At 46.4% G+C, this 12,804-nt stretch overlaps 2 protein-coding genes across 2 annotated transcripts in view; one reads left to right on the top strand and one right to left on the bottom strand.

Annotated features, from left to right (window-relative positions):
* LOC142661564 (cell adhesion molecule CEACAM8-like) overlaps positions 1-643 on the bottom strand; it is a 37,790-nt gene extending 37,147 nt beyond the window's left edge. The window contains exon 1 of the mRNA XM_075838989.1: positions 512-643. Within this exon, the coding sequence (XP_075695104.1) occupies positions 512-527 (16 nt within the window). The 5' untranslated portion in view covers positions 528-643. The remainder of the gene's footprint in view (positions 1-511) is intronic.
* A 708-nt stretch (positions 644-1,351) lies between these two features.
* LOC142662201 (cell adhesion molecule CEACAM7-like) overlaps positions 1,352-12,804 on the top strand; it is a 38,569-nt gene continuing 27,116 nt past the window's right edge. Inside the window, exon 1 of the mRNA XM_075840257.1 lies at positions 1,352-1,607. The gene's annotated coding sequence lies outside the window, so the exon portion shown is untranslated. The remainder of the gene's footprint in view (positions 1,608-12,804) is intronic.

Here is a 12,804-nt window from a genome sequence, read left to right as displayed (position 1 = left end):
GTTGCAACGACCCGCCTTAGGCGACGGGGTACAACTGGGCGACGGTCCCTACGCTCAATAAGTGCACGACAGTCAAACAGACAAGGGTACACAGAAGCTAAGGGAAATGGGGCAGTTGCCCACGGCAACACCGTGAGCAACAAGAGTGGTGAACGAGTCGAGTCAAACCAGGAGTGTACGAGGTAACAAACGCAGAGCAGGAGAGTAGTGAACAAGTCGAGTCAAACCAGGAGTGTACGAGGTACCAAACGCAGAGCAGGAGAGTAGTCAGTAAGCCAGGGTCAATATGAAGCGGGTCAAATAGTTCAGAAGCTGCAGCATTGCCAGGAAACCAAACGAGAAGAATCACAAGCAAGGAGGAACAGGAAAGGCAGGTATAAATAGACAGAGGGCGGGAGCTAGCTCCGTCTGGCCAGGCTATGATAGGCTCTCCCACTCCTAAGCCTGCCATCCTGAGTGGTGGAAGATGGAGTCAATCTCACAGACATAGAAGCAGGTGCAGACTGATTACCTATGGGCGTTGACATAGAAGCTGTGCCTGGCAGATCCTTTACACTCCCGTTCTCATTTTCCTGTAACTTCTCTTGTCATCTTTCTGTTACTTAGCTCAGCTATTTCTACTGTCTGCAGAGTTGTAGCTCGGCTTTCCTTCACCTGGGGGATAGATTCCGTTTGTTTACATTGATATTGACAATCAGCATTTTGACAGCACTGTGAAAGATTCTAATGGCTGAATAAGGAGATATTCACATGTGGCAGTAATTCCTGCAAATGCAAATCAGTTCTATATATCTGAATGGGATTATTTCTGCAGCATTTTTAGTATCCTCCCCAGGGCCGACTCCAGGTTTACGCATACCTCCCAACTTTCAAGTATCACAAAGAGGGACAAACAATGCGGTGCGCGCAGCACATCACGCAAATTTTTTTTCTTTTAAGTCATGCCTCTAATCCCACCCAATCCCCGCCCATACACACAGGGGCGGACATACCGCATGTGCAGCCGGTGCAGCTGCACAAGGGCCCCGCGTGGGAAGGGGGCCCGTTCCTCTGCTGGCCGACTCAGTTCTCAGCTGCGCGATGCTGAGGACTGAGACAGAGGCCCGTGGACAGTAGCTGCGAGCCAGTGGCGTAACTACCACAGTAGCAGGGCCCGGGGCATGGGGGGGCCCGTGTCGCCCTGACAGTCAGGCACATTACATTATATGCCACTGCCAGGCCTGGAGGCACGGGCCCCCTCATGCCTAGTAGTACTAGTAGTAGCATCACGAGTCACGAACATCACGAGTCACTAACATTACACTAGGCATCCGGGGGGGGGGCCCGGTGACAGCCACGGGGGGGGGGGGGGGTGTCCGGGGGCACGGTGATATTCACTGCACACTGTGCACTCCACTGATAGTCCTCCCACACACAGTGGAAGAGGACATGGTAGGAGGAGCGCTCAGGCAGGGGAGAGGACAGGGGGCGGAGCTAAACGACCGACGCGAGACTTAGGGCGGAGGACAGTACAGTCAGGAGCCAAGGACTGCCGGAGTAAAGTCAGGACTGCCGGAGTACTAGCATCCCATAGGACGGGCGGAGGACGTGCAGACTGCAGAGGACAGGTACATGATGTACATCAAATAAAAAAGTTCATTTGAGAAGGGAAAAGTTTTTAGGTAGAAAAATCTGCCTCATAATTCCTTCCGGAATTTTGAGGCATATTTTGAACACTTCCCGCGTTTTTGTTGCGTTTTTTGGTGACGTTTTTCGGCCTTCGGGCCGTGGGCAGAAAAACGCAGCAAAAAATGCATTTTCTGCCTGCCATTGTTGTCAATGGGAAGTTGGAGACAGAAACGTCCGAAGAAAGGGCATTAGGCTATGTTTACACTGAGTATTTTGACGAGTTTTTTGACGCGGAAACCGCGTCGCAAAACTCGTCAAAAACTGACAGAAAATGCCTCCCATTGATTTCAATGGGAGGCGTCGGCGTCTTTTTCCCGCGAGCAGTAAAACTGCCTCGCGGGAAAAAGAAGTGACATGCCCTATCTTCGGGTGTTTACACCTCTGACCTCCCATTGACTTCAATGGGAGGCAGAGAAAGCGTATTTCGCGGTGTTTTATGCCCGCAGCGGTCAATGGCCGCGGGCCAAAAACGCCGCAAGAATCGGCGTGCAGGCAGAGGAAAATCTGCCTCAAACTTCCAAACGGAACTTTGAGGCAGATATTCCTCCTGCAAAATACTCTGTGTGAACATAGCCTAACGCTTCTTTTTCCCGCAGGCGTTTTTTATGGTTTTCAATAGGAGGCACTTTCTGACGTTTTTTGCCATGGTTTTCGCGTAAAAAAACTCAGTGTGAACTCCCCCTAACATAGTGGCGTAACTACCGCTATAGCAGCCGTAGCGGCTGCTACGGGGCCCGCGGCATGAGGGGGCCCGTGTCGCCCGCCGGCACGGGCCCCCACCATGGCCGGAGGCTCCGCTAGCTGCCGCTATGGCTGCTACAGCGCAACACCACTGAACACTACGGCAGAGCAGGGAGGTATCTCCCCGCTCTGCCATTAAACATAAGACATGTATCCCCTCTCCACAGGATCTCCACAGGACATGTATCCCCTCTCCACAGGATATACACAGGACAGGGGATACATGTGTGATCGCTGGCATTGATAGGGAGAACGGGGGACTGAAAGTCCCCTGAAGTTCTCCATCACAAACCTCGGACTTCCGGGGTCTGTGTCGGCAGCTCCGTAGAAATTAATGGAGCGCCGGTCGCGCTTGTGCGCATGCGTGACCAGCGCTCCTTTCATTTTTCTTGAGCTGCCGACACAGACGCCGGAAGTCAGAGGTTAGTCATGGAGAACTTCAGGGGACTTTCAGTCCCCCGTTCTCCCTATCGCTGCCAGCGATCACACATGTATCCCCTGTCCTGTGTATATCCTGAGGAGAGGGGATACATGTCTTTTGTCTTTTCACACTGTAGGTCGCATTTTTTGGGGGGGTTGGGGCTGTATGGCGTTCCCTACAGGGGGGGCTGTATAGCGTTCCCTACAGGGGGGCTGTATGGTGGTCCCTACAGGGGGGGCTGTATGGCGTTCCCTACAGGGGGGCTGTATGGCGGTCCCTACAGGGGGGGGGGCTGTATGGAGTTCCCTACAGGGGGGCTGTATGGCGTTCCCTACAGACCCCCCCTGTAGGGAACCCCATACAGACCCCCTGTAGATAACGCCATACAGACCCCCCTGTAGGGAAAGCTATACAGACCCCCCCCCCTGTAGATAACACCATACAGTCCCCCCTGTAGATAACGCCATACAGCCCCCCTGTAGATAACGTCATACAGCCCCCCTGTAGATAACGCCATACAGCCCCCCTGTAGATAACGCCATACAACCCCCCCTGTAGATAACGCCATACAGTCCCCCCTGTAGATAACGCCATACAGTCCCCCCTGTAGATAACGCCATACAGTCCCCCCTGTAGATAACGCCATACAGTCCCCCCTGTAGATAACGCCATACAGACCCCCCTGTAGATAACGCCATACAGTCCCCCCTGTAGATAACGCCATACAGTCCCCCCTGTAGATAACGCCATACAGTCCCCCCTGTAGATAACGCCATACAGTCCCCCCTGTAGATAACGCCATACAGTCCCCCCTGTAGATAACGCCATACAGTCCCCCCCTGTGGATAACATCATACAGCCCCCCTGTAGATAACGCCATACAGCCCTCCCCCTGTAGATAACGCCATACAGTCCCCCCTGTAGATAACGCCATACAGTCCCCCCTGTAGATAACGCCATACAGCCCCCTCTGTAGATAACGCCATACAGCCCCCTCTGTAGATAACGCCATACAGCCCCCCCTGTAGATAGCGCCATACAGCCCCCCCTGTAGATAGCGCCATACAGTCCCCCCTGTAGATAACGCCATACAGCCCCCTTTGTAGATAGCGCCATACAGCCCCCTCTGTAGATATCCTCATTGGTGTGCTGCTGAGGACAGTAGTTCCACAGCAAATCGCTGTTGAGGGCATTGATTGGCTGCAGCGGTCATGTGCCATCGACCGCGCGTCACCACAGCAGCTTTGTAAACACAGAAAGGGATAGGGGCTGCGGAGGGGGAACGGAGGCGCCGGAGGAGGTGAGTATAGGTTTTTCATTTTCTTTGCCCACATTTAGGGACTTAGTTTAGATAAGAATTTAACCCGGAAAAAAATGTGTTACTTGTGTTCTAAACTGGTAATAAAATGTACAATATAAATCTTCCTTCATAATTTTTATTAGTAAGGTTTATTTTTATATGCATATATATGTTTAGGTAACTTTGTCGGTATTGGGGGGGGGGGCGGGGGGGCCCTGGCACATTATCTGCACAGGGGCCTTTTGCAGTCTGTGTCCGCCACTGCATACACACCCAGTGCAGCTCACACAGTTTCATGCTCCCATAGTGCCTCCCACACAGTATAATACCAAATAGCTGCCCCCACACAGTATAATGCCCTATAGCTGCCACCACACAGTATAATGCCCTATAGCTGCCACCATACAGTGTAATGCCCCCATAGCTGCCATCCTACAGTATACTGCCCCATAGATGCACCCATACAGTTTAAAGCCAACACCGATGCCCCCATACAGTATTATGCCCACACAGATTCTCCCATGCAGTATAATGCTTAACCAATGTCCCCCATGCAGCATAATGCCAAATAGCTGCCCCCACACAGTATAATGCCCTATAGCTGCCACCATATAGTATAATTGCCTTCATAGCTGCCACCCTACAGTATACTGCCCCATATATGCACCCATACAGTTTAAAGCCAACACCGATGCCCCCATACAGTATTATGCCCACACAGATTCTCCCATGCAGTATAATGCCTAACCAATTTCCCCCATGCAACATAATGCCCCATAGCTGCCCCCATGCAGCATAATGCCCCCATAGCTGCCCCATACAGTATAATGCCACATACAGTATAATGCCCACACAAATGGCCCCATACAGTATTATGCCCACACAGATTCTCCCATGCAGTATAATGCCCATACAGATGCCCCCATGGAGTATAACGACAAACCAATTTCCCCCATGTAGCATAATGCCCTATAGCTGCCCCATGCAGTATATTGCCCCCAAAGCTGCCCCATACAGTATAATGCCTCATAGCTGCCCGATAGAGCATAATGCCCTCAAAGATGCCCCATACAGCATAATGCCCCCCATACAGCATAATGCCCCCATAGCTGACCCTATACAGTATAATACCCCCTTAGCTGCCCCTAGTGCCGGTGCCCTTCTAGATAGTGATACAGCGCCCATGTAGGCAGGTTCACAGTGTCCCCTGTAGATAGTGCCCCTATATAGTGCCACAGTGTCCATGTAGATAGTGCCACACCCCCCTTGAAGATAGTGCTCCCCCCCACAGTAGATAGTACCATTGAGACTCCTTCTAGGAGCGGAATCATAGCAGAGCATAGGCCGTGGATTCCGCTCCTAGAGAGATGCCCTGATGTCACTGTCCATATATAGACAGTGACGTCAGTGGCTACTCTTTGAGCAGAATCCCTATTGCCGACTCTGGCTGAGGATTCCGCTCTAGGAGGAGCCTCTGACGTCAATGTCCATATATGGACAGCGACCTCAGGGGTTTCCTCTTGGAGTGGAATCCCTGGCCAGATCATTGGCAATGGGGATTCCGCTCAAGGAGTAGCCACTGACGTCACTGTCCATATATGGACAGTAACGTCAAGGGCTTCCCTGAGGTTTCCTCGGCGAGCGGAGAAACTCACTCTGCTCCTCCGCTCTGTACTAATTCTGAAACAGGAAGCTGATGGTTCGCTGCTTCAGAATTGGGTTCAACCGGGGGACATACCCCCCGCCACCCGGGACAACGGGACACCGCCCGTAATCGGGACTGTCCCTTGGGCCACGTACCTACTTGTACCTGTACTTGTATCTAAGCGTAATGTGATAACTATGACTGGGCTGCATGATGGCTATGACTGGGCTGAATGATGGCTATGACTTGGCTGCAGGATAGCTATGACTGGGCTGTTAATTTGCAGGGTTACAGTCTGTTTAGAAATGATCGTACTAATAGGAAAGGGGGAGGGGTTTGCTTATATGTAAAATCCTGCCTAAGACCCATTCAGCGTGATGATGTCTGTGAGGGAAATGATCACGTGGTAATAAGGGGGGGGGGGGGCGGGGGAAGAATAATAAAATACCGATAGGGGTTTGTTATAAGTCTCCAAGTATAATGGAATAAGCAGAAAATCAACTAATAAGGCAAATAGATGCAAACCATAATGAAGTTATTTTAGACTTTACCCTGATATAAATTGGAAGGCAGAAACCTGCAGTTCCTGAAAGGAACGAGGCAGGTCCTAGAGGTTTTTGACAATAATTAAAGGGAATGTGTCGCAATTTTTTTATTTTGTTTTAAGTAAATTACTTATTTTTATTATATTTTTTTAGTTTTTTTGCATATTTTTTTTGTTCTTCTACAAGGTGGGAAGTGTTAAAAATTAAATAATAATTTGACATGTTTCCCTATGTTGGCCACCAGAGGGAGCACTTCCAAGAACTACAGCAAGGTGAATCAGGCAAAGAAACCTGACTTACAGATGCTGTAAATGTGGGTGGGAGACTCACCCCTCCCTATTTTTGGCTAGAAGCCAGGAAATGGTGTCCTCAAATTGATAAGCAGTGTCCGGATTCATTTTGGTCAGTGGGAGTCCTAATTATGCGCCAAAACAACATGTAAAAAGCGCACACAAAATGCATAAAAAAACATTTAAAAAAAGTGTAAAAAAAGCTTGACAGCTTCCCATTTACATCAATGGGAAAGCGAGCAGTTAGTACATACTATGCTCTTTTTTACACAAGCGTCTTTAAAAAACGCATTGTGTAAAAAAGAGGCGTTGGTTAAATTTTTGGGTGAGTCAGTGTCCGAGTCAGTGGGAGTCCTAACTATGTGGCAAAAAAAACCTGCAAAAAGCGCACACAAAAAAACGCAAAAAAAAATCCCTGTATTTTAAAAACCGCTTCACATGAAACGCTAGTGTATTTGACACTTTCACATGTAATTTTTTTCTTAGCGCCATGTGAACATGCCCTAAGGGAATTACTTTACATTGTGGCGCAGGGAGAAGACAGAAGTCTGCTGTAGGTGAATATAAGTATTTATTTTTTCATATTACTAAGGCCTCAAGCACACATTGGTTGCTCATCAAACGGCCGCAAATCACGGATCCGTGAAACACGGACCACACACAGATGGCTTCTGTGTGTGGTCCGTTGTTTCAATGAACCAAGTAAATGGAATGGCCGAGATTGTTCCACAAAAAATGGACAGGAATAGGACCTGTTCTATTTTTGTCGAAACGGCCACACGGTTCTGTTAAAAAAAAAACGGAAGTGTGCATGGCCCTATAGAAATTTTAAAAAAAGGAAAAGTGTGCTTGAGGCCTAAATAGATTTTTTTTTTGTTTTGCAGGTTCCGCTGGATCTATTGGACTATGTCGTAGATTCGGTGGACTACTGCGATGATCTATGTTTTTTGCTTGATTTTTAAATAAAATGGTTATCGAGGATTGTGTTGGGGAGATTTTATTTCAAGAAAAATATTTTCTTATGTCTCTGTGTTTTTTTAATACTTTATTAGAATTTTTATAATGACAGTTGTCTGTTTAACGACGTTAATTGCTAAGGCGGGGCTTAGTGTTAGCCAGAAAAAAGGCTAGCATTAACCCCCATTATTACCCCGGTACCCACCGCCACCAGGGGTGCCGGGAAGAGCCGGGTACAATCCAGTACCGGACCATCTGTAGTGATGGCCGGGTACCCGGGCAGCCGCAGGCTGGTATTATGAGGATATTGGTAATGCTAGACTGCTTCTGCTATGTTGTAGCTGGCAGGTTAGGAAAAATGGGGGGGACCCCACATCATTTTTAATTTTGTTTTAGAAAACGATGTGGGGTCCCCCCATTTTTTATAATCAAAGATTAACACAGAGAGACTCATTGCCAAAGAAAGTAGAAATAACCCAAAAATATTTTTCAAATACATCAATAATAAGAAAACCAAAACTGAAAGTTTTGGCTCTCTAAAAAATAATCTGAGTGTAGGGGGATGAGGAAAAGTCCAATTTATTAAACACTTTTTTCTCTACTGTATTTACACAGTAAAATCCAATTTCAGACGGCATGATCAGGGATAAAGTAAATTTGACAATAAATGTCACCCGCTTAACCCAGCAAGTAGTTCAGCGGCGCCTTAAAAACACTATAATATACAAATCACAGAATCCAGATGATACACATCCCTGCATTCTGCAGGAATTAAGTACTGTGATAGAAAGACCCCTATTCTATCATGACTGGGTCTGTTCCACAGGACTAGTGCATCACACATGTGGTACCAATATTCAAAAAGGTATCAAAAAGTGAGGCCGGAAACTATAGACCTGTAAGTTTAACCTCCACTGTGGGTAATATATTTGAGGGTTTTCTAAGAGATGCTACTCTCGAGTATCTCAATGCAAATAAACTTAATGCAGCACCAGCATGGGTTTATGAGGGATCGGTCCTGTCAAACCAATCTGATCAGCTTCTATGAGGAGGTAAGTTCTGGGCTGGACCTGGGTAAGGCTGTAAATGTGGTGTATCTGGACTTTTCATAGGCGTTTGTTACTGTGCCGCATAACAGATTGGTATATAAAATTAAAATGCTGTGACTGGGGGAAAATATGTGTAATTGGCTCAACATCTGGCTCAGTGATAGAAAACAGAGGGTGGTTATTAATGGCACATCCTCAGAGTGGGTCAAAGTCACCAGTGGGGTTCGACAAGGCTCAGTATTGTGCCCTCTTCTTTTTAATATGTTAATAAATGACCTTGTAAAGGGTTTACAGAGTGTAATTTCAGTATTTGCAGATGATACTAAGTTCTGTAAAGTAATCAACACAGGAGCATAATGTAATACCACAGAGGGATTTGGGGAAGCTGGAGGTTTGGGCAGAGAAATGGGAAATAAACTTTAATGTGCATAAATGTAAGGTTATGCACTTTGGCCGAACAAACAAATTTGACAATTATGCATTAAATGGTTAAACTTTGGGTAAAACTACTACTGAAAAAGACTTGGGCATATTGGTGGACAGTACATTTACCTTTAGCAAACAGTGCCAGGCAGCTGCTACCAAGGCAAATAAAATCATTTGATGCATCAATAGAGTCATAGATGCTCATGACAAGAACATAGGTTTGCCTCTATACAAATCACTAGTTAGACCACACATGGAATATTGTGACAATTTTGGGCACTGACTTGGCCCGTATCCTAGTGAAAGGCAGAGCAGGGAGCTATTGCTTCCTGCTCCGCCATAGCATTTAGTTGTATCTGCGTCCTGAGGATACAGATTCAATTCAACCCCAGACGCCCGGTGCTAGCAAAGACACTGAAGGGACCCGTGCCACCCGACCCGGCACATAAATATTTTTTAAAAGTACATTTATGTACCGGGCCAGGCGGCACGGGCCCGCTCATTTTGTGGGCCCCATAGCAGCCACTATGGCTGCTATGGCGGTAGTTCTGGCACTAAAACTTGGGGCTAATTAATTTAGAAAAAGAGACTGGAATTATTTACTGTCATAGTAGCGAAATTATGAAATTCTCTGCCACAGGATGTTGAGATGGTTGATTATTTGAACAAGTTCAAGAAGGGCCTTGATGCCTTTCTTGAAAAATATAATATTACAAGTTATGAGTTCTAGATTCTGGAGATGGGATGCTGATCCAGGGATTTATTCTGATTCCAATATTTGGAGTAGGGGAGGAATTTTTCCTCTAATGAGGCAATTGGCATCTACCTCATGGGGGCTTTTGCCCTCCTCTGGATTAACACGGTAGGATTATAAATTGGACTTGTTGGACCTCTGTCTTTTTTCAACCTTATCAACTACCCACTGTTACAGTTACAAGTGCCAAACAAGTCTATTATTCACAGTTTTGTGATATTTAGTTATTACAGTGAATTAGGAAAAAAAATTGTCATTGTTTTTGCAGCTTTATTTTTTATTAACTTTAATGAAAAAAAAAATACTTTACCAATAATCTACTGGCAAATAAAGAACTGGTAAACATTTTTTTTAAATTAAAATAAATTATATGTAGAGGGATACGGGCAGAGAGCAGCAGTGGGACCTGATCCTCCCCATGACCGGCTAGTCACAGGGGAAACTGCTGTAATAGAATAGAGGACACCTCCCTACAGAGGTTTATATGGCTGTATATCTCTTCTAACACATGTTACATTGAGATATATTTCTGTCAGTGATTCCTGATTGTTATGAGTGTTATTATTACCGCACGTTTACACACACACACACACACACACACACACACACACACACACACACACGCTAGCCCTAGGAATGTGTTGTATACATGGAGTTTAATGTATGTAGCTCTTCCGAACAGACGGCTGTGTACCTGAGTGTGCTGCCAACAACCACAGCCCAGCCGTGGAGCAGTACTCACCGAGATATTAACTGGTTTAGTTCATCTTCCATTTAATTAAATTATATAAAGTAAAATAAGTAATACATTGTACCCGCTGGGCAGAGAGCTCTATCATTACCTTATCTGCAGTGTCTTGTAGATGTATAATTGTTAATAGTAAGGATAATGAGCTGATGGCAGAACAGTCACTTGCTAATTATCATTGATTTATAGGTGTAGCATTGTGTGTATATGGATCTTACCGGTTATTATAAATCCCCTCATTGCCGATGACGGACTGTTGTGTGACTCTCCTGTAGATCTATCATAGAATCAGGAAGCCGCAGAACTCTGTTGTGTAAGTCCAGTTAAGCAATGAAGAAATGTCATTTTGTTTTAACCTCTTAAATGGTCTACCTGAGAAAGTGTAGTGGCATCGGTATAAATCGTGCAAACTTACAGGGTTTATTTTTTTGTACATTGGGGGGCCTATCCTCAATGTAAGAATGGGCAAGGGTCCCATCCCGGGGACCCTGCAATCAGCAGATATGAAAGGGCTGTGGCACTCACTGCAGGACTGTGGCCCTTCACTGAAGTCTCTGCAATGTCCGGTGTGGCTGTGCCTGGTACTGCCCTGTTTACCTGAATGGATTGAGCTGCAGGACCAGGCACAGCCGCTGTTCTTATATTCTGCTGATTGAGGGACCGGAGGTGGAACCCCCTTGCTCAAACATAGATTGTCTATCCTAAGAAGTCCTAAGGTTAATTATAATTGTAATATACCGAAACACCCCTTTAAAGACTCAGTAAGCTCACATTTGTTGCTATTGTTTTTTTGTTTGCAATATACAAATAAAATACTTTTCATATAGAAGTAAATGTATTTTGTGGGATACTATTTGTAAGTGGGTTGTCCGATCAGGAAACTCCTTTCCACATGCACATATTCTACCAGTCTCTAAAATCTATGACTAAGACTGAACACATCCTTACATACCTCCAGAGCCACATCCGCTATGCCATCTACACTGGAGTCTGCTTTCTGCTGCTCACATTATTGGTTGGAGTCCTGTGGCATGATGCCCTCAGTGCGGGCTGCTGAATAAGTACAAAAACACCAGGTAACATCTTCCCTTCAGAGTATTATCTGGCCACATAGATGGAAAACCATCCATCTGGAGTCAACCACGACAGGCTAACAACGGGCACCATGGGAACCCCCCTGGACATGACCCCTAACACCAGGGAATGTGGCAAACTCGAAAACGACCCCTTATTGATGTTCAAGAACATGAGTAGGTCACAACTAAACTACCCCTATGCTGTGCAAGAACAACTTTAAAGGATGTGTAAACCTTTGCAATCATTATATATATATATATATATATATATATATATATATATATATATATATATATATACATACATACATACATACATACATGTATGTGTGTGTGTAAAGGAAATCAGAGCAACACCAAATATTAATAGTCAATGGCATGTGCAGAGCCCACGACTTTCAGCCCGCAAGCCTTTAGTGTACAATATTAAGAAAATAGGCAGCACTCCAAAACACTAAATGCAAAAAAATTTGGACTGAAATGGCTGCGGTTGCAGACCGTCGGCTTTTCTAAACTGCCCCTTTGCACTCTTGCTGGTGTCTCCCTCCCCGGAGACGCCAGCACACATGGCCGCACTGTCCTTTAGTGAATTCCCCGGCCTTAAAGGGCCAGCGCTCACGTGTTTTGTGTTCCCTACCCAATCCCAACACACCTTGTAATATAAAAAGGACTCTGCCCCCTTCCTCGTTGCCTGAGCGTTGTTGTTGTCTACTACTGTTGTGCTATGAATCATCTGTGCCAAAGCATCTGCTACATCTTGTCACGATCTAGAGGTATGTGGACCCACTAGGCCGCTCCGCAGTAGCGGAGAGGCAGCTGACCAAGTCACTGTCTATGCAAAAGTCTATACGAGTTCGTAGCACCAGGGTACCTGAAATAGTCCAGATGGTGGCAGGGGCTCTGGCACGGATGGTAGTAGGTACAACAGGTTGCGCCAGATGTGGCAGTTGACAGCAGGTGTAGTAGGTTGCGCCAGACGTGGCGAATGACAACGAGTGCAGTAGGTTGCGCCAGACGTGGCGGATGACAACGGGTGCAGTAGGTTGCACCAGATGTTGCAGATGACAACGTGTGCAGTAGGTTGCGCCAGACGCTGCGGATGACAGCGGGTGCAGTAGGACACGACTCAAAATACTAACAGGCTCAGGAACAAGGACATAGCACAAGATACAGGTAGCAGGGCA

The sequence above is a fragment of the Rhinoderma darwinii genome, chromosome 10 (genome assembly GCF_050947455.1).
Source record: "Rhinoderma darwinii isolate aRhiDar2 chromosome 10, aRhiDar2.hap1, whole genome shotgun sequence".
NCBI classification, from domain to species: domain Eukaryota; kingdom Metazoa; phylum Chordata; class Amphibia; order Anura; family Rhinodermatidae; genus Rhinoderma; species Rhinoderma darwinii.
Note: the sequence above shows the minus strand (reverse complement) of the source record. Positions and strands in the feature narration are given on the sequence as shown.